General features: G+C 48.2%; 1 protein-coding gene across 3 annotated transcripts in view; it reads right to left on the bottom strand.

Annotated features, from left to right (window-relative positions):
* Positions 1-848: 848 nt before the first annotated feature.
* Reck (reversion-inducing-cysteine-rich protein with kazal motifs) overlaps positions 849-22,252 on the bottom strand; it is a 66,558-nt gene continuing 45,154 nt past the window's right edge. For 2 of the 3 annotated variants that reach the window (XM_063287725.1, XM_006238069.4), the window contains 11 exons: positions 21,086-21,298; positions 18,568-18,704; positions 16,455-16,595; positions 13,640-13,828; positions 11,833-11,955; positions 10,841-11,012; positions 7,616-7,808; positions 6,297-6,507; positions 4,651-4,724; positions 3,084-3,239; positions 852-2,391 (listed from right to left, as the gene is read on the bottom strand). In XM_063287725.1, coding sequence (XP_063143795.1) covers positions 2,167-2,391; positions 3,084-3,239; positions 4,651-4,724; positions 6,297-6,507; positions 7,616-7,808; positions 10,841-11,012; positions 11,833-11,955; positions 13,640-13,828; positions 16,455-16,595; positions 18,568-18,704; positions 21,086-21,298 — 1,834 coding nt within the window. In that variant the 3' untranslated portion in view covers positions 852-2,166. Of the gene's footprint in view, positions 2,392-3,083; positions 3,240-4,650; positions 4,725-6,296; positions 6,508-7,615; positions 7,809-10,840; positions 11,013-11,832; positions 11,956-13,639; positions 13,829-16,454; positions 16,596-18,567; positions 18,705-21,085; positions 21,299-22,252 lie in introns of all 3 variants that reach the window. The other variant, NM_001415923.1, reaches the window with a different exon arrangement.

Genomic DNA, 22,252 nt, shown 5'->3' with positions numbered 1-22,252 from the left:
CTTGAGGTAGCTGGATGTCCACTTTAGCACCGGGGCCTTTGGGGATATTATCCCAAGCTACCCTGATTCTATCACCATTTGGGGGTTGTGATGATATTCTCAGGATGGGATCAACTTTAGATATCTCCATTCTTATATTCCCTCACCCAAACCCCACTGGACTTCCAGGTCATAACATACCATACCCACCTTCCCAATAGAAACCCAGTCAGTCCTGGCTTGTCTGTCCTCATGAGAACTGCATCGTTTAAAATACTCATAACCTCTTCCCAAGACACAGAACCACCACCACGGGGTACTTTATATTCTGCCCAGAACTTGGGCTTAGGAACAGTCACGTGACTTTCACTGGCCACTAAAATATAGCAGAAATGACTGGCACTTGGGTGGAGACTCATGGGGCAGCTGTGGGTCTGGGTCTTTCTCCCTTCTGTAAGGATACAGCAATGAGACAGCATTGAAAAGAGCTGCGGCTCTGGGTGGGGGCCAGGGACATGATAGGGTTGTCCCACGCTTATCTGAAGTAAGGGATGGAATTAGGCAGGTCTTCATCAAGAGACCGCACACCCCCACACTGTAAAGTCCTCTGTCCCCAAATGCACTCTGGAGCTGGAATATGAGGCCAAGGAAATAAACCTGTCTGTCTGTTCCTGCCTTGGAAGCTGCAGTCTGCACTGGATTCTGCTTCCTGGCCATGCCTGGGTGTTTGATACACTGCGTCCCTCTCCTAGAGGCCTTGGCTTGGGATGATGTCACCCCAGGACCTCTCACTGTACAGTAGAGACACAACTCACTTAAGGGCGAGGAACGGTTTCATTCGGAATGTCCACATTGCCTGGAAGTACACATGATCATATAAAATTACTTTTATTAAAATAGAAAAGCTTTCTAGTATATTGCTGTATATATAGAATATATATAGTATATTCTGTAATACTATATTTGGAATATACATATAATAAAGTCTAGTATGTTGAGGACACTTAGACAGAAACAGGCAACTGCCAGAGGTACAGAACATCAGCACTGAGCTCCTCCGAAAGCACTAAGTGCCCACTGCTCGACAACATTTGGTATGACAAGCATATTGAGTATCTCAGAGGGTACATACAACACTGAAAAATACTTCATATAAAATCTAAGTTCAGGTGCATACAAACAGGAAGTATTACATTAATAGCTTATTTCAAACTGTAAAACATTCAAAGTATTCAATTTCTTAGATAACATGCAAACATTCTAATATTTAGCCTGACACTTTAAATATATAAACCACATTCTTTATAGTTCTATATAAAAGGAAAGTCAGACACACACATATCCACACTGCGCACATTATAAGAGCAGATGTGTCTTCATGAACGGAAGCATGGCTAACACATGATTGTCATTTACACATATGGCTATTCACCTTCAGAATAAAATTATCATGTACTACCTACACGGACGACTAGTTACCTTACTTTTGGCAATTACATAGTAGCAGCAAGTGGTTTAAAGCCTGACCTCTGACCCTGTGAACGTGGGAGTACTGCCGAGTGTCTCTGCTAATCCAAGGCTGCATGATACAGGTGCTTGGCCGCTCGCTTGGGGCCACTCCCATCACAGGCACAGAAGGGCAGCTGCTGAGAGGGCCAGTTGTGAGACAGGCACATGAGTGCTTTTGTGACACACTAGAGCCTGCCTTACATTTCTACGGAGTCAGCCCTGATGAACTAGTGATACTTCAACCGTGTTTCTCTCCTCCCACTCCGTCACGGCTGTGGCTTCTCCTGAGCCCTCAGCTTCCGGACAGAAACAAGCACACGGCAGCCTCAGCACTCACGGGGACTCTGAGGGGACTAGGGCACAAAGCAGGGCCTCCTCCTGTAAGTGGCCATGTATTGATCAGCGATGGCAAGCTGGCTTTGGGCCAGGGGAGTCCTCTACTGAGCAATCGTAAACTGCCCAGTGATCCACCAGTGAGCGTCGTTGTCTTCTGTTACATTGGGGCAGTCTAGTTTACCATTTAAAAATCAAGGCAAAACCCCTAATATTGGCAGATTAAAAAATACTGTGTGGTGCTAAGAGGTGACCCGCACGTGTTTTTGCTTGGTCACCGTCTTGCAGTCCTGAATGTCTTTCACAGGCTGGGACGGCTGGGTGGAGGAAGGCTTTGCAGGGTGGTCAGGGACAGGTCTGGAGCAGGTGCACAGTGAGGCCCAGGCTGAGGAAGAGGGGCAACGAGTGGACGGGAGGAAGCCTGCCCACAACAGCGGATGACGGGAGACTGCTGGACACCTGCACCTGGGAGATGATGAGGGCGGACAGCGGGACGTGGGATGCCAGCGTGGGGCTGTCGGAGTTGATGAGGGACTCGATTTTCTCTGCTTCCTTATTGCAGGCCTCAATCTGAAAGGAAAACCCTTTCTCAGAGCCTTGAACAGGCCCAGGCAAGCACATTCCTGGCACGTGTCAGAAAGAGAACAGTCACAGAGACAGCTTGCTTTACCTGTCCTTACCACCCTAGCCAGAGTTTCTGTAACTCTGCTTACCAAGTTAAGGGCCTTAACCTACCGCATACACATAGGAGCACTGATGGAAGTTAGACACCGCACTGTCACTGCCCTCGCAGTCGGCCATTTTTGGTTCTGCACTAGAGCACACCCCACACTGCCCTCACTAGACACAGCCACAGGAGACGCCTTTACTCCTGCTTTCAGCGTGAGGACACAAACAGGCGTGGACTGAGGCGCTGGAACTGCATCCGGTCATCCACTTCTTTGTGTTCTCGAACTCTCTGATGAAACCTGGCCCTACCCGAGTGAGGTTCCATGGCCTCCTGATCAGTGAGGAGGAAGAATGAGGGCCCTGGAGACTGCCTGTGATGAACCCTCTTCCAGAGGGGCTGGAGGCTTTGCTTGGTCAGGCATGGCCCCTGCCAGTGTCCTACTCCCCAGGCCTTTCAGAGGCTGCTGTGCTCTTTCCCCCTGCCCTCTCCAACTTCCGAGGTGCACCCGACTCCTCACTCTGAGGCCCCCTCTGCCCCTGTAAGTCCACCGAACTCTACCCTGACAAGATGGCCGCAGTGTGCTGAACCTCACCTGCAAAGCTTTGGGATAATGGTCCACAGGAATAATCAGGATCACAATCTCTGACTCGATGCTCAAGTACCCGAACACATCGCACTGCGGCACAGACACGTGCATGCGGATCTTCTGGAGAATCTCCAGAACGGTTATCGGCTTCTTGTTTGTCACCTGGAAGACATTTCAGGGCCTGGAGAGGGTCCCTGCTTGCTGCCCAGGCTCCCTGGCTCTTTGACCGTGTGCTCGGCACCACGCTTGGCTCTGCTGGACACAGTCCTTCCTGTCTCTCGGGGTCTGGGCTGCCCACAGAGGCGTGCGGCTGCAATCAGCACCAGACAGAAGTGCCTTTTCCTTTCTTTTTCTTTTTTTTTTTCGGAGCTGGGGACCGAACCCAGGGCCTTGCGCTTGCTAGGCAAGCACTCTACCACTGAGCTAAATCCCCAACCCCTTCCTTTCTTTTTCGAGCAAGGCCTTGCTACACAGACTAGGCTAACCTTACACCCATGATCCCGCTCAGAAGTGCTAGGTATCGATTTAGGTTCTTCTGTGTTTGAAACAGGGTCAGGTAACCAGGGATGGTCTTGAACTTCTTATCCTCCTGCCTCTACCTCTCAAGAGCTAGGATATAGGTCTGCATGCGCTCTGTCTGTCTGTCCATCTGTGTGTGTGAGACAGAAAGGGAGAGGGAGGGAGGGAAGGAGGGAAAGAGAGCAGACAGACAGACACACAGACACACACCCATGAGCCAGAGGTCCATCCAGGATGTCACTCTTCAGGAGCTACTTACTCCCCGTTTCAAAAGCTATTTTCATTCTATTTTAACTATGCGAGTGTGTATTTTGCAAGGCTATTGTACGTATGTACAGGTACCAGGGAGGCTGGGGTGCCTATGGCTGTGAGCAACCTGGTGTGAGCTCTGGGAAGTACATCTGAGTCTTCTGAAAGGGCAGTGGGTGCAGGAGCACCTAGAGACTGACACTGTTTTTGAGACAGGGTCTCTCATTGGCCAGGAGCTTGCTGAGGGCCTGAGCTGGAATCACAGACCTCACATCAAAATGTAAAAATTCTGTGTGTGGTGGGACATAGTTGTAATCTTAGCACTAAGGCAGAGAGAGGATCCAGGCAGTCCAGCTGATGGGGGTGGGGGAAGTGAGTGCTTGGGATGGAAGGGCACAGGGAAACAGACAGGAAGGATGCTCTGGTATTTGGCATCATAGAGTTCTGGCTCCCAAAGAGAGCAGCAGGAAATGAAAAGATGAATGGACAGGAAGTGGCTCCTGGGGGGATGGGTACTGGGATGAGGTGGGGTGCAGACCGTCTAGATTTCTACTCATGCTGGCTGAGCAGCCCTGAGCATGCTCTGAGCTGGCAGGTGCTTTCCTAAGAAAGGAGGCAGGAGGGAGCACAGGGTGGGAGTCAGCCACCCTGGGTACCAACCCATTATTGATTGTGAGGTACGGCCTTGAGTGAGTCTAGGGACCTGGTTTTTTTTATCTCTACACAGAGAGTACATTCTGCTCTTGAGGATTCCTGAGAAGTTCAGCAGTATGCTACAACAGATCCAGCTTATGAAGCAACTTACCTTAGCAATTGTGTCCAACTTTTCTTTGTCAAATAAAACCCGTAGCATCCCAGCACATAATGGGCAGCAAGCCCCTGTAACAGAAACCATTTTTGTGCATTCAGAACTAAAACAAAGAGAATCCAAAATTACTGGTGAGGTGGCCAGCTTCCACGTGGCCATCACCACTCCTCCTTCCTGGTGATTGTATTTTCAGTTGTGCTCAACGACCAACCCAGGCTCCTAAGATCATCGAAGTCATCCCCCCTCTGAGGAGAGGAGTAACAGCACAACAGGCCTGCCTGCCTCTCCTCTCCTGCTCTGCTCCTCACCAACAGCTTGTGCTGGGCCTCTCTCTGTTTCTCTATCTGCACAAGGGAATTTCAGGGCTTCTGAGTGTTCACTTCACATGTAATTTTTCAAACTGCCTTAATCTGATTAAAAACTATGGCAAGGGATGGGACGACTGTCTTATGCCACAATTAACAGTTCGTCACCCAGTTCCCACCAGGCCCTCCCATCCCTTCACTCAGTTTTATCAGAAGTTCTGACTTGACAGTCGGGTCTTGGGGAACCTTATGTCCCCTCCCTTGGAACATGGTCTCCAGGAGGGAAGAGGCTTTATTCGCTGCTGGGTCCCTGGTGCTTAGAACATTATCCTGCACACAGTGGCAGCTTGGTGAGTCCTTGATGAGTTCACAGATGGAGACTCTGGAGACTCAGGACAACCTGTACTGAGCAGGCTTAGGGTGAGGGTTCCTCTGCTCCTGTCTCCCTGGTGAGCAGGCACTGAGGGGAAAAGGACCCTGAAACCCAACGTTCACGGCTTGTGTGAACAGAGCCCTCTGTTCCAACTACACAGCTGAGATAAGGTAACTCCCCCAGCCTCACCCCGCTTCTCCCAATTAGACATGCTGTATTCATCCAAACACGTCAACTATCATTTAATTAATAACTAGTTGTCTAGGCATTTCAAAATAAGTAAATGCTACGTGTTTAATCCATAATCTTAATTTTTTTGTTTCTTTCTTTTTTTTCGGAGCTGGGGACCGAACCCAGAGCCTTGCACTTGCTAGGCAAGTGCTCTACCACTGAGCTAAATCCCCAACCCTTAATTTTTTAATTTAAATGCTACTTTACCTGCTCATGTGTTGGCCCAATGGGAAAAAGTTGCTGTACTGTTGTTTTTCTTTTTAATTTTATATTAGAGTTATCCATTTTATGTGTGAGTGTTTTCCTGTATGTATGTATGTATGTTGATATGTATGTGTACATGTGTGTACTTGGTGCCAGAGGAGGTCAGAAAAGGGCATGGGATCCTCCAGAACTAGAATTATAGACGGTGTGAGCCAACTTATTAGTGCTAGAAACTGAACCCAGGTCTTCTACAAAACAAGTGTTCTTAGCCTGGGCCAGCTCTCTAGTAACTGCCGAGCTGCTCTGACGTCAGCAGAGCACTGCTGCCTAAGGTCACCCCTGGCTTTGAGTCAGCTCACAATAATAAGCACATAACACTGCTGTCCGTTATATCCCAGGATGCCTGCACCATGGGCAATCTCCCTGTCTCAGCTGAGCCTACAAACACAACCTCTCAGGGTTTACAGACCAGTGAGCTCTGTCTTCTCAATGGCTCATTTTCCAGGGTGGCCCCGAAGACCTCAGCTCACCTGGTGGAATGATGGGTTTGCAACCTATAGCTGAGAGGGAAGGACACTTCACAGCAGCACACTCGGTCACAGCACTGTGTTCCGAGAGGACCCCGACAGCCTGGCAGCGCCCATAGTAATCCACTGCCACACGATCCGAGTAGGCAGCGCACACACTGCTGTACGTCTCACCATTGTGCCCACAAACAGGCTCCGTGGTTCTGCAGAAAGGCTGAGGAAAGACAACCATGTTTAGCCTGGAAGCTTCCACAGTACAACTTTCTAATTGTGAGCACAGAGCTGATCTCTCTGTTTTCAGGAAGTGAAAAGACAGGTTTAAGTTTTGGGGACCCTCTAAAGTCCGGGGGTGGACTAAGTAATAGGTTGTCACAAGATAAACTGAAAAGCCTTTGGGACACTGTCAGCTTATTCCACTGAGACTGACACAAGATAAAAATATCCCTCACCCACACTTCTCCTGGTGATCATGAAGGTCTAAACAAAAAGATGGCTCTTCATGAAAAGGTGGGACCTTATCACTCTATGCTGGGTGTGGGAAAGGTGGGGAGGGAGGGGCTGAGGGATGAGCAGAGAAGACACACTCTAGATTTACTGGGGAGTTCAGAATATACCTGAGAAACATCCTAGCTGAGAAGACGGAGCACGGATGAAGAGGTGTGTGTGTGTGTGTGTGTGTGTGTGTGTGTGTGTGTGTAATGGATGGTGTCTTGGAGCTGGGAGCCACCAGCTCCAAGAGAAAACAGTAGCCAGGCAAGCTGAAGGGATTTTCTTGTCACTTCAGCCCAGTGGGAGAGGGTGGGTAAGCAGGAAGTGGGGGAAGAAGGGGAGACTGCTTTTCTTCCTGATTTGTGTTCTCGTTCTCTCTCTCTCTCTCTCTCTCTCTCTCTCTCTCTCTCTCTCTCTCTCTCTCTCTCTCTCTCGTTTTTTGAGACAGGGTTTCTCTGTGTAGCTGTCCTGAAACTCCCTCTGTAGACCAGGCTGGCCTCACACTCATACATCTCCTCCTGCCTTTGCCTCCCAAGTGCTGGGATCAACGGTGTGCACCCCCACCGCCCCCACTGCCTGACCTGATTTGTTTTCTATGGCAGCCCACAGACCTACAAAAGATGGATAGCGGTGACCATACCTGGTGTGAAATCTTACGTCTTTTCTTAGGAGTAGGTTCTACAAAGCCAGTGTCTGCTACCCTCTACAGTCCTCCTTAGCGCTAATGCCCAGTGTTAGCCACAGTACCCCTTTCTCAGTGGGGCTGCGTTCTGCTTGTCTGAAAAGGTCGTAAACTCACTGGGACCCTTGGGTTTGGTAGCCACACCACACACCTGGCACGGGCCTCTGTAGGACAGGCTTTTTCCTCTTTGGTACAAAGTGCAGAGGTTGCTGTGCTCCACATGATCTGTGTCACACACAGGATCTCGGGCCTGGTCACACGTGAGCTGTCTGGGCACGCACTCATACTGGCTACATCCAAATTTATCAAAAGTAGTCAGGCAGACTTGCGGTTTGGGCACACATCTGAAAAAAGATGAAAACAGCAGGTGACCAGAAGCAGGGAGGAATAGGGTTGGGGATTGGGGGCAGCAAAGCCCTGGGTGAGGCCTAGACAGTGATTTAGTGGTTTTGGTGCAGGGTCTGCATGAGGCTAAGGTGAACAGCCCCAGATGAACTGCACTGACAAAGGAAGTCTCAGACATCCCAGCAGAGACTGCGCCCTCTGGTTAGGTCTCATGAAGAGCATTTGAACACGCACAGCAAGCTTAGAGAGAAAAAATATAAAATACATGATTCCAATATTAAAGGGGCACCAGGAAGTGAAATGGAGCTGAATCTTGTGTTCTAGGAGATGGCAGATTAAGGGAGTGGGGCAAGATCCTACCCAGCCAATTTAGATCCAGGCATGGTGGTACACACCTTTAATCCAGCATTCAGGAGACAGAGCCATGCAGATCTCTGAGTTCAGGTCAATCTAACAGAGCAAGTTACAGAAAAGCCAAGCTTAGGCAGAGGGAGTCGGAAAACAGAAAGCTGGTGATAAAATGGGGGAGGGGGTGTTCCAGCTCCAGCAAGCAGCAGAACATGGCAGCTTCGGCCATGTGGCTCTAGCTTTAGAGTCAAGAACAGAAGGAACTGACTATGGGACAATTACTGCTGCTCAGCTGGAGCTAAGAAATTAGGAGTGATTAGGAGGACACCAGCATCACTGAGGTGAAATCTTCTGGGAAGTGTTTTCTGAGAGCACAGAGAAGCTGTGTTCCAGAGAGAGCCAAGGTTGTACCCCGTGCTGCAGCTGTACTTGGTCATGTGTGAGAGTCACCAGGTGGTACTGGTTTTGAAGGCTTGAAGGGGTCATGAAGAGCAGCTGAGGCTGGGCATCATGAGTGGCTACTGGGGAAGCAGAGGACACCAGGGTATTGGAGATGCCAGTACCTTGGGATGATCACCAAGAACAGCAGCAGCAGTGGAGGGGATCAACCTGAGCTTAGAGTGCTACAGAGGGCAGAGCTGGAGAAGTGACACCAGCCCTTTGAGGAGCACAGAAGATCATGTGTGCATCCCAACATTGAAACAAGAAGCTGTAACATTAAAGTTGCCGTAGAGACCCCAAGATATTCAAGATGCCAGAGCCACGGGCTATCTGCTGAGGAAAGTTGCTAACAGGGAGTGGAACCAGCCCAGGAGAAGGAAGTTTGCAGTCAACAAAGATGAAAAAGATATGGAGATCTGAAGACCGCGTGACAACAAACAAGGAGTGCACAGTTTGGAGTTGCCCAGATGGTTTCCTGACTTGCTTTGGGGATACATTTAACTGACTGGATGAATCTCAGAAGAGACTTTAAACTTTTAAGATTGTTGATATTGCTCTAGACTATGGGGACTTTGGAATTTGGACTAAATGTACTTTTAAAAATTATGTTATGGCTAGATATGACCCCCATAGAGTCATGTGTTGAACAAGCCTATGGGGGGCCAGGGAGTGGAATGTGATGGTTGTATAGGCTTGGCCCAGGGAATGGCACTATTTGGAGGTGTGGCCTTGTTGGAGTAGGTGTGTCACTGTGGGTATGGGCTTAAGACCCGCATCCTAGATGCTTGGAAGTCAGTGTTCTCCTAGCAGCCCTCAGATGAATATGTAGAACTCTTAGCTCCTGCACTAGACTTGCCTGGATGCTACCATGCTCCTGCCTTGATGATAATGGACTGAACCTCTGAACCTGTGAGCCAGCCCCAATTAAATGTTGTTCTTACAAGACTTGCCTTGGTAATAGTGTCTGCTCACAGCAGTAAAGCCCTGACTAAGACAGAGAGGTAAAAGCAAGTCAATCCTATTCACGGTACCTGCCAATGACTGTTTTGCCTCTGCTGTATGGGTGTGCTGGTTGGTTTTCACGTCAGCCTGACACAACCAAGAATCACCTTGGAAGAGAAATCATGTGTGTCGTGCTGGTCTGTGATCAAGTCTGAGGAGACTATCTTGATTGCCCTGTGAGGACAGCAACACTTTAAGAACTGGGCCCTGAACTGTGTAATCAGAGCGAGTGTGGACACAGCTGTCCCTCTGCTCCTGCTTGTGGGCAGGTGCTGTGGGCTCCTGTGCTGGCTTCCCTGCTGTCACCTAGACCAAGCCCTTCCCTTCTTCATGCTCAGGGCACTTTATTACAGCAGAGGTGAACCTGGAACCATGAACTCTGACAGACAGTGGCTGACTCTTGGCCACTTTGTTACATTAGAAAACCTCCCCTCACTCTGTGCCAGGGTTTCCAAGACAAAGGCAATTTTCTGCACAAAGTCCTTTGTCAGGATAGAGCTGTGAGTCTGGGTGGGGGCCTGCCCAAGTCTCAGATGTGAAGACCCCAGGTCAGCCACACCTGCCTGTGGTCCCCACATGCAGAAGTCCTCAGGGCTAGGCTACTGTCATCTGGTTTGTGAGAGGACAGGGAAGGGAGTCCAAAGCCGAATGACCTCAGCTAACTAGAGCTGCAGTCTGAGAGTCCTCAGGTCTAATTCCTACAGGGCGCTCTCATAGAACATGGGTGGCTAATAAGAGTGCACCCACTTCTCGCAGCTCCTGTGCTCCCTGCCCTTTCCTTACCCGCTGGTTCAGCCTCCTGAACCCTGGCACACGCTCTCCTGTCCACTCCTGTAGCTGCTTGCTTTCACCTATGCCAGCTTTCCCCTCCCGCTTTTCATAGATCCAGCTGAGTGTCACATCTGAGACCCTCTGAGGACCTTCCCTCCCCAGCTGTACTAACTGCCCTAACTGCACTCCTCAGTGTGTACCCAGGAGCTCTGTGCAGCTCTTTCTCTCCAGACTCCACACTCTTCAGGCCTGGGATCGCTTTTCCCCTTGAGACAACTGGACATGTGGCACAGAAAGACCTTGAACTCACAATTCTCCAGTGTTCCAAGTGCTGGGATTACACACGTGAGCTACTAAGACCAACCAGACTTTCAATCCACTGCTGAGCTTTCATCCTGCGGGACACGCACAGTGGATGCCCTGCAAGCACTGGTCTTTAGCTGAAAAAGAGAAGTTGCCCTTGGCCTACCTTTGGCTTTTGGGGCAGAGGTTAGGATTACAGGGATCCTTGGAGATACAAGGTCCAAACTCAAACTGATGGTCCTGGAGACCCACACAGCGAGCGATGCAGGCACTGGGGTAAGTGCGTCCATTCTGTGCACACACTGGGACAAACTGATCTGCGCAGTTACAGGGCAGACCTGAGGAGAGAAAACAGCCTTACATGAACACATCTGCTCCTTCCTTATGTGCTGATGAAGGCAAACCACTAACAAATTAAAATGGAATTATATGTTAATTAACTCAGGAAGAAAACCAAAACAAGACAAACCTCTCCAGCAACCCAGGACACGGATTAATTAATTAATTAATTTATAAGACAGGTCTCACTATGTAGCCTTGGCTGACCTGGAACTTGCTATGTAGACCAGGCTGGACACAAACTCAGATATCTGCCTGCCTCCCCCTCCCAAGTGCTGGAATCTAAGGTGTGTGGCCCCACATCAGGTTCTAACGGAGGTTTTAAGGAGAGTAAAGCTCTGAGAAGCTGACTTCCTGCAACATGGCACTCCTCTGTCCCTTTCACTGCTATTTAGCAGGTGTCTCCAGAGCCAGGCAGAAATCAGTGAAGGGCTGTAGGCAGGATTAATAAAGCTCATATCTCCTGACCTAGCAAATCGAACTTACAAGTCAGATCAGTGAAATCTAGCTTGGGGGGTTCCCTGAGTCTTGGGTGTGGGAGCCTGTGAATCAGTGGAAGGGAGAGCGGGCTGGGAGAACACGCTGAGAAGCAAAGTGAGAAAGCCTGGACACCTAGACTACCTCACAAGGCTGTCCCCTGGCTCCTTTGCAAACAGGAAGAAGCGGAGGCCAGGAGGAAGGCGCCGTGCTCTCAGATGGGAGACTGAGGTACTGTGTGCATCTGCAGTTAAGGCAAGGCCACCCTGCCTAGGAGAGAACCAGTGCACACAGCGATGCCCTTAGGGAGGGAGGGAGGGCAGCTCTTGGTGTCATGGCTACCTGTGAAGGCGCGGCGGTCATCGTCTGAACTGTGCTCACTGAGGCACAGACGGGTGGAACACACTAAATTGCCGGCAAAACAAGAACAGACATTGCAGTCGATGGTAAAGGATGTTCCATGACCTGAAAGAAGGAAAACACGCTAAGAAACAGACCCCGGGCTGTGAGGTGGCCCAGTGGGCGATGCGTGCAGCTACGTCTGCCCACCTGAATCCAATCCCCAAGACCCACTTGGAGGAAGGAGAGAACGCATCAAGTCCTCCAAGTTTTCTCTGATAGCCACAGATGTGCTGTAGCACAGACACACTGACACAGACACACAGATACACACACACACACACACAATTTTGAAAATTTAAAAAATCTACTATTACTATTGTGTGCACACGTGTGGGTACACATGTGTGTCACAGTGTGAACGTGCAGGTCAGAGGACAACTTTTCAGAGCTGGTTCTCACCTTCCATGGTAGGGTCTGGGACCAAACTCAGAATGTCAGGCTTGTGCAGCGGGCCAGCCTCAGGGTCCTACTGTCTGCCTCACCAGGGCTGGGACTATAAGTGTGCCACCACGCCCAGCGTCTTCACATGGGCTATGGGGAATCAAACTCAGGTTGTCTCACAATGCTTTGCCAAATGAACCATCCCCCAGGACCCTCAAAAAGTTTTACAATGTCAATTCTTGAAAGACAACTTGTGACTACATAAACTAGGGGCTTAAATCTAAGACATTTATTTTGTGACAAAGCCTCATTGTGTAGGGCTGCCTGTCCTGGAGTTTGCTATGTAGACCAGGCTGGTCTCAAATGACAGAGCCCTCATGTCTAAAACGCAGTAGTACACTCTCAGGAGCTTGTTTCACTGTCCTTAGACCACACCACCCCCATCTATGTCTCCCTGTATGTCTCAGGCTAGCCTGGAGCTCACTGTGTCACCCAGGCTGGCCTGACACTCAGAGCAAGCCCCTCAGTCTCCCAAGTGTAGGATCACAGGCATGAGCTCTAGGGCCTGGCAGAGTGACTCTAGGAGAACCAGCTGTGGTGTCGGGAGAGTGTGACGGTTTGTATCTGCTCTGGCACTATTAGGTGTGGCCTTGCTGGAGTAGCTGTGTCACTGTGGGCGTGGGCTTTAATACCCTCCCTAGTTGCCTGGAAGTCAGTCTTCTCCTAGAGACCTGCAGATGAAGATGTACAACTCCCAGCTCCTCCTGCACCATGCCTGCCTGGATGCTGCCATGCTCCTGCCTTGATGATAATGGACTGAATCTCTGAACCTATAAGCCAGCTCCAATTAAATGTTGTCCATATAAGACTTGCCTTGGTCATGGTGCCTGTTCACAGCAGTGAGGCCCTCACTAAGAGAGGTAGTAATAATAACAATACCTACAGAAGGAGGACCTCAGATGATTAAAAGGGATAACGTGAGGTAAGACCTGGCTTCACGCTTGGCACACTCAGAGTTCAAGGAGATTAACAGGCAGGCCCTTCCTGTTACAAGAGGGCGCTCTAGAATCCTAGTACTTGCTGGATGTGGTAGTGCCTCATTGTAATTCTACCACTCAGGAGACAGAGGCTGGAGGATTATTGCACATTCAAAGTCAACCTGGGCTATGTTCTGAGCTCCAGGCTAGCCTAGGGTACATCACAAGATCCTATGTTAAATCAAACATACCCGCCCCCATCAGTATTCTGTAAAGATTGACAAGCATTGTCCTGGAATATATGATATGTAGATTGTAATCTTCAGAAGAACTTATCTAATATTCTTTGTGCAGAGTAAAAACAACAGAACAGAGTGTGCTCGACTCACTCTTTCTTTTCCCTCCAACAATGCAAGACTTCTGGAGGTCAATACAGTGCATTTCCATGCAGTTTTCCAAGAGGCCACTTTGTCCACAGGAACAGATTTTGTAACAACCAACTTCCCCTGCAGAGGATGGCACCTGGATCAGTGCCCCTTGGCGGACAATGAAGTCAGACGCTTCTCCCAATTTGCAGCCTGTACAAAAATACAGACAAGAGCAGGATGATGAACTGATATTGTCCTATGACAATGTTTCATACTTTACAGATGTTTTCCAGGACTGTGCAGCTGTTAAACATTGTAAGATTATGTTATAGCCTGGAGAGATGGCTCAGAGCACGGCTGCTCTCTGCGAGAGGACCAGTCTACATGGTGGCTCATAACCGTCTACCTGACACCCTCTTGTGGCCTCTGTGGGTACTGCACTCACATGGTATGCATATATAGATGCAGGTAAAAAACTCAAACACATAAAAATAAATACATATTTGTTAAAAAGATTATGTTATATAACCTTTACCAAAATAAGAAATTGCTTACTGGACAAAAATAAAAACCCTCAGATGAAAATTTCATGTCTTATGGGTGATTAAGGACACGTACCTCAAATAATTTAGTACAAAAATACTATGAAGATACATAGCTTTGGCCAAGTACAGTAATATTTACCTGCCAGAACTGAAAAGCTGAGGCAGGAGGATGGCTTGGGCTATTGGGTAGTGAGACCTTATCAAAAAATAAATGATCAGGAGCTGGAGAGATGGCTCAGCTGTTAAGAGCACTGACTGCTCTTCTGGAGGTCCTGAGTTCAGTTCCCAGGAACCACATGGTGGCTCACAGCCATCTGTAATGGGATCTGACGCCCTCTGCTGGTGTGTGTGAAGACAGCTATAGTGTACTCACATAAAACAAACAATTCTTTAAAAAACAAATAAGCAAGCAACAAAAGCATAGCTTTTTATTTCTGTGGGCTAAACATATTTGAAGAAATGACAACATGTTTTAAATAACATATAAACTGACTATTTTTAGACTAATCTTGGCCAGGACAATTTTTAGTGATGGATTATAAGCATACTACTGTAAATTCAAAGAAAACCTGGGTATTTAGATGGGTTTAAGGGAAACCCATTCTAGGTAATAATATTTTCAATTTATCATAAAATGGGCTTCTGAGTTTAACAAATGGTTTTGGAACGGTTGCACATTACACACTGTAGAATAGAGATCTTACCATTTTCTTGGTACAGAAACTACTGTCTGAACTCCAGCACAGTGACAGTGGACATAAAACAGCAGCCTGAGGTAGAGGGCAGCCACTTTCTCCATCAGCTAGGCTCACTGCTACAAGGTAGCTGACACTCTATCATGTCACTTGAGCAGAGAGTCCTTTAGATACCATGCTAACTTAATCCTTTGTTCCTTTTTACTTCTTAGATTTTAAATGTTGATTCTAACATGATAGGTATCCTCAACAGAGACAGATTAAAAATCATGCTACTACAACTATATTCTGAACAACTGACAGAGACAGACTATCAAAATTCATTCTTTCATATATTCTCTCTCTCTCTCTCTCCCTCCCCACCCCCCTCCCCTCTCTCTCTGTTCCTAGAGTCAAAGTCTCCTCATGTAGCCCTGGCTGTCCAGGAACTCATTATGTAGACCAGGCTGGCCTTGAATTCAAAGATCCACTGGCCTCTTGAGTACTGGGATTAAAAGGGTGAGCTACCACGTCCAGCTATCTCTATCTTTCGACAGAACATTACTCTTTTTATTTTTATTATTGAAATAGGGTGTTATGGTGCCTAAGCTGGCATGCTCCGATGCTTTGTGTAGCTGGGATAACTCTGACCTCCTGCTGACACCAGCGTTCTGTGCTGCTGAGGACTGAATGCAGGCTTTCTGCATTAGCCAAGCATAGAGCTACATTTGCAGCCCTCATCATAAGCCTTATGAGATGATGAAGGATCGCAGTGAGCGTTTTCTTCACGTGCTGTGGAGGAGAGGAGAAGGCCGTGAACAGTGCTTTTCAGACATTACAGCACGGAAGAGCAGGCACAAACAGCTGGCTGCAGCTTTGCTTCTGTGCTGTAGTCAAGAACCCTAACGCATTAGGACTCACCTTTGTACTGACAGCGCTAGCTTACAGTTTACATGACAACTGAAATTCTATGTGTGCTGTGGGAATTATTTAATCTCAACTGTGGGTTTCTACCCTGCCTTTGATCATTCAGTTCCCAGATAAAAGACACACAAACTTTATATTTATGATAAGTCTTTAAAGCCCTAGAGCTGGGCAGACATTGACTCTTACGCCATTATGTCTACTTCCCTGCCAATAACCCTGAGATATGGCCTGTTGTGTTCAGCCTTACTCTGTCCAGTTCCCATGATCCCTTACCCCATGGCATCTTCTCCTCTCTCCACCTTTTCTTCTTCCTCATGGTCTCTGCCTCAGACCTCAAGCCCAGGAACCGAAGCCTTGACTACCTCTCTTCTGCCTGGCTATAGGCTGTCAGCCTCTTTATTCAACCAATAGTTTTAAACTAAGGAGCCAGGTTACACAGCATCACTTGGTGTACACGAGGATTTAGGGTGCCAGTATTTAGCATTACAATACATAGCAGCAGAACAGACCTCAACAGATGTGTCTTTGTTTGCATAAATACATTTTTTTTGTGGGACACCCTTAAACTTCACAGAAAAAGATAGTAAAGAAAACGTCCCTATAGCCTGGGTGTAAGACAACTGCTCTAAGGAAACGCCAGCAGCATTGTCCCCTGCTCATATCACACTCACCACAGCCCCCACCTCTTACCTTGAACACAGGAGTACGGAAGGCAGGGATCTCCAGACGGACACCCCTTTCGGTTTACTTCACAGAGCTCATTGGCTGGGCAAGGATTTGGATTACAGGGATGAGTCACTTCCTCTATGATGTTGCCTAAAGCACTTGGCCCTGAAAGACACAAAATTGTTCAGTGTAACCGATCTAAAAGGACATCACATCTTCAAGTTATCTGCTTCATCATGGTGGAGTAGTTGGAGAGCTCACAGGCAGAAAGCAAGGCCTAAGTCTAACCAGCCTGACTGAACATTTGGATTTGTTCCTTTGTCACTTTATCACAATGCACTCAACCATTCGCGTAGTACTGGGGACCTGCAATACAGCTGGCAGGTCCTGGGTGCTGGACACACTAGTGAACAAACATGGAGTCACTCTCTGGAAGAGACCAAGGTAAGCTCGGAGAATTTCAGTGGTCAGCAGTTCAGAGATGGGGCATATCTGGGGCATGGTGATCACACACGTGTTCATGTGTAAGAGGGATGAGTCTGCACCTCAAAACAGCAGGTGGCAATCTGTTATGGAGACATGAGCCCACAGCACAGTCATGCCTACCCTCCACCATGCGGCCGAGGCAGAGCAGCTCTTCAAGCCCATGTGGTATTTCAGGACAGTGCTGCTATGCATGTTGGAGCATTCTCCAGTTTCCCTCCTGTTGAGATCATTTTCTCCCCGACACACGCTGGAAGTTTCCAGCACCATGAATAGCCTGATCATGAATATACTGATGTGCTTACTTGATTCTCAACCTCGCTCGGCTCAGCAGAGACAGGCTGCAGGAGCCTTCTCACTCAGCCCACCACTCCGGGCAGCTTTACCTGGAACTTGGGAAGGGGTCTTCCCAAGGTCACAGGGGCAAAAGCATGTACCAACCACGGTCTCTTTACCCGGAGAGCCTGCCAGTTAGACACTCACCACCCTCTCTTCTCTGTTTGCTTAGTAGATCCTTATTTTTATTCAAGGTGGGCATAGGCCCAAAGCTAAAAAGATCACCCATCCAAGTTTTTCATACACTTAAAAGTGCCCCCTGAGATTAAGGAGACGTCTCTCCCCCTCCTTCCCTTTTGCCAACTAGAGTCAGTTGGATAAAGCAGAAGCAGCCACAGTAGGGCAGTAAAGTGCAGGGAGTGACTGAGCAGAGTGGAGAACGGCTGAGAAGCCTGTGTTCCTGATGTTGCACCACCATAAACATCCTGGCCTACTTCTGAGCTTTCCTGTGCTATTGGCAGTTGGGCTTACTCCTAACTGGGAAAGAAGCCACTAGGCTTCTCTAGTGGTCAGCCAGCTTATGGCTCTGGTGCCCCTGGTAGCAGCCCAAACACTAAGGGCTTGACCTCAGACACTGTTTTCACTGCTCCTAAGGAGCTCTTACTGGAATTCCTCCCTCAGGGAGGTACCAACTTACTGCCGGGTAGCTCTTGGCAGAAGTGTCTGGCAGGGTGAAACTAAAGCAGTGAGACAAGTTCCACTTCCCCACGTGAGCCCAGGGGAGAGCTCTTTCTTCTCTCCTCTATTGAGTAAGGCCAAAGTAGGCCTGGCTCAGGTCCTGATAGGCAGTGACAAATCTGACCACTTTCTAGGGGGAAATTCTACTTTCTGGTCACATGATGACTTCTGGTGATGCTGTCCTCCGCTTCAATCTTTACAATTCCTGACTGGTAAATAGTTCATAATTCCTCCAAAAGATATAATACAACTTATGCTTACACACTTTAAGATGACACTGACAACTTGACAGGATCTAATCACTTAGGAGACAAAACTCCGGACCCCTGGGTGAGAGATTAGGTCTGCCCTATTGGATGGCACCATTCCATTAGTTGGGGACCTGGACTGAAGAAGTGAGCTGAGCACAGTCTCTTGCTTCCAAACGTCAGATGCTCCTGCGTCTCACCCCTGTTGCCATGGTTGCCCCTGTATCCTTGAACTGTGAGCCAAGTACACTCTTCCTCCCTTAAAATGTTTTCGTTGGGTATTTTTGTCACAGCAACAAGAAAGTGGCTAATGCAGATAGTATAATCAAGCAATAGTTCCTCATCCAAGGGAAAGAACAAGGGCAGAGGCACCAGACCCACGCAGTACTTACTGAGGTATGTGTCCAGAGGTATACAGTTCTCCACATCATCTGCAGGGGACAGGAACTCACAGATACTTTCAGCTGTGTGGGCTTCAGGGAATTTATTCTGGTCTCCACATTTCTTGAGAATCTCTACACAATCTGATCTTAAAAGAAAAAAGAACATTTTGGATTCATGGCTCTGCCTGATGTTGTCTGATCAAAACTATGTTTCTGAAACTTCTTAGAAGCTTTCATTACCTGCCAAGCTCCCCTGGCTGGTTAGGACTAAGTGTGGACAAAGGACAGTGACAGGAACTTCCAGCTAAACAGTAGCTAACGTCCTGTAATCTGAGGCCGAAGGCCTTGCTCCAGGTTTACATTCACTGCTCCAAGCATGGTGCAGCGTCTACCACCTATAAGAGGAAAGTGAGCTAGGCTAGTCTGCCCTGCAAATGGTATGCCACTTTCAAGGCCTTGTGTTGTTGCTTCCATTCCCCTTCCGTTCCTCCCTTTCTCATTTTTTAAGATATTTGTAGTTATCACTGCTAAGGTGTTTGGCTTATAACAACCAGGGAGTTGGCAGCTTAATTTTCAGGGCTGGAAAGAGGGCTCCATAGTTAAAAGCACTTGTTGCTCTTGCAGAGGACATGGGGTTAGTTTTTTTTTTAATTTATTTATTATGTACACATCATACAGCTTTCTGCCTGCATGTATGCAACTACAGGCCAGAAGAAGGCACCAGACCTGATTATAGGTGGTTGTGAGCCACCATGTGGTTGCTGGGAATTGAACTCAGGACCTCTGGAAGAACAGACAGTACTCTTAACCTCTGAGCCATCTCTCCAGCCCCCTAGTTTTTAGTACCTATATGGGGGCTGAAAACCATCTGTAAACCCCAGTACTATGAGTCTTCTGACCTCCGTGGCTACTGGGTACGCATGTAGTGCAAATATATACATGTAGACAAAACACTTATACATAGAAGACACATATATCTCTAATAGTTTTCTTTAGTCTTGAGTAAAGGCTGATCCTTAGGTGAAGGTTTCCTGCGAGCACGTCCTTCCCATGTGTGACCTTGACTTCTTACCACAGAGTTAGACCTCAACCCCTCCCTTATGCTGCTCATTCTTGAGCCACGTTGGAAAATGGATTAGAAGCCGGGCACGACAGCTCATACCTGTAATCTCTGCTCAGGAGGCTGAGGCAGGAGGATTGTTATGAGGTCAAGGCCAGTCTAACTGTAGAGTGAGACAGGAAGACTCCAAAATCAAAACTAAACCAAATAAGAAAAAATAAAAGTGATCTGGACGGTTAATAACCTGAAGTGAGCAGTGCTGAGCCACACGCCAGTGGTTTAGGGCCGGGTGTGGACTTGGTCTTGGAAAAGCCTTTGAAAAACAGAGGCCTGAAGAGCAGCTGTAGCTGTGTAGTGAGGGCTGCTTCTCCCATCAGGCAGCTGTCATCTTGGCCTTGCCTTAGGTCTCCTAAGTAACCTGCCGTTCAGAACTATTTCCTAGAACAGGACCTGATGGCTGGCCACTGACTCCCACTGCGTAATAGCAGAACAGTAGCTGCGGAGGAGGACCAGCAGAGAGCAGAAGGGCAAAGCAGGGAAAGAGAATACCTAAGTCAAGGGGAATGTAAGTTGGGAACACAACTAAAGCCAGAGGGGCAGCGAGCTTTAGTGTCCCCACCAAGCCTGAGGACAACTTGAGCCTGACGCCTGAGGGACCCACTCACTGAGGTGGTGTGCCCTCACCCACATCCTCCCTTTCTAAATGTATGAGGATAGAGCCAGCAAGATGGCTTGTTGGAAAAGGTGCCTGCTGCAAAGGCTGATGACCTGAATTCAACCTGGGATGCACTGAACCCCCCGCACCCCTACACACACACACACACACACACACACACACACACACACACACTCATGCACACACTCAAACACACACACACTCACACACGCACACATACATGCACACACAAACATACACACGCACACACACGCACACAGTCACACACACAAACACACACTCAAACGCAAACACACACAAACACACGCACATGCACACACAAACACACACATACACACACGTACGCACTGTGGTCCAAGTTGTGCTTTGACGTCCACATGTGTACACCTGGAGGCATTTGTACACAGCTGTACAAAAGAACACTCGTTCCATGAATAAATGAATGTAATAAAGAATCTTAAAGTATAAAACCATAACTGTGCACTGAAGGTGTTTAGAAACTTCTTCTTGAACGAGATTCCATAATAAAGCATACATGAAGTTTGACGGGAATGTGTACTAAGGATAAGTTAGTATCAGCCAAAGGAACGTGGGAAGACTGTAAGAATGTCTGGTATTTCACAAGGGTGAAGAAGGGCAGGCTTCAGAGAGGAAGATGAGGAGCATCTGTCAGGCAGAGGAGGAGAAAGTGTGAAAGCATCGTGTGGGGGAGGGGCACAGGCAAAGGGCAGAAAGCTGTACAGAGAGGCTGAGGTAGAGGACTCCCGTGCTGGCTGGCTGGCGTGACTTACTTGCAGATGATGCTCCCTCGGGACTTCCTGTGGCACGGCTTGATCTGCAGGGAGCAGGCGACGGCCTTCCACAGGTCTGGCTGGCAGGTTCTAATGTCCAGGACGGGGATGCTGATGAAGGGCATCTTTATGCTGCCCTTCTCCCACAGCCTCATGTCACTCATGGCGCCCTGGTCAGACTGCGCCGTGCAGCTCCTGAAAAGTTCTGTTGGCCTTAAAAAGATCCGGAAGGAATGGAGACAAATTATTTCCTGGGTAGAGACAATGAGTAAACTCTTCATACATCCACATCAGGAAAATCTGGTTTTCTTAAAGGGAGAGCGCGTAAGACCCACCATAGGCTTTCAGCTTCAAGTGGTTGAAGACAACTGGCACTAGCATCAGGGGCGCTGACTGAATGTCTTAGGTGACACAGCTTCTTATGAAGCAGCTAAACCTCAAGGTTCTGAGGACAGGACCAACATGCCCAGACCATTTCACTTTACTTCACAAAATAAAACAGGTTTAACCAGGGGGTGGTGGCACATGCCTTTAATCCCAGCACTTTCGTGGGGGTGGGGGGTGGAGCAGGGGGGATGGGGCATTGATCTGTGCTGCCATCCTGGCTACAGAATTGGTTCCAGCCACGGTTATACAAAGAAACCCTGTCTTGAAAAACCAAAAAACCAAAACCAAACCAAAGGACAAAAAAGGCAAGCAAACAAAACTGAGGTATAACTAAGAAACAAAATGTCAAGAGTATAAGTTGGATGTGATTTCACACGTGCTTAGCTCATAGAAAGGCATGTAAATCAATAAATCAATAAATCAATAATGGAACATTTCCACCACACCAGATAGTGCCCTTGTGCCCTGTTGGACCTCCATATGATCAGTCTCCATACACAACACATCACAAATTATTCTAGCCTGTTCTAGAATTTGATGTAAATGAAATCATACTCTACTTGGGGGACCTGGAATAGTCACTAAAACATGATTTTTTTCTTTGATATTTACCCATGTTGTTATAGAACATGGAATGCAAGGGATAAATGCGAGCATTTTACTCCTTCTTTGCTGGGGTCAGCCATGTCAGGATCAGGTACTGGGGTGGAACGAGTGACAGCTGAAGTCTGATGACCTCTGGCCTTGTAACTCTCTCATACTGTTCTGGGGCCAGACGCT

Source organism: Rattus norvegicus, chromosome 5 (assembly GCF_036323735.1).
Source record: "Rattus norvegicus strain BN/NHsdMcwi chromosome 5, GRCr8, whole genome shotgun sequence".
NCBI lineage: Eukaryota > Metazoa > Chordata > Mammalia > Rodentia > Muridae > Rattus > Rattus norvegicus.
This window is presented reverse-complemented; position numbering and strand designations above follow the sequence as displayed.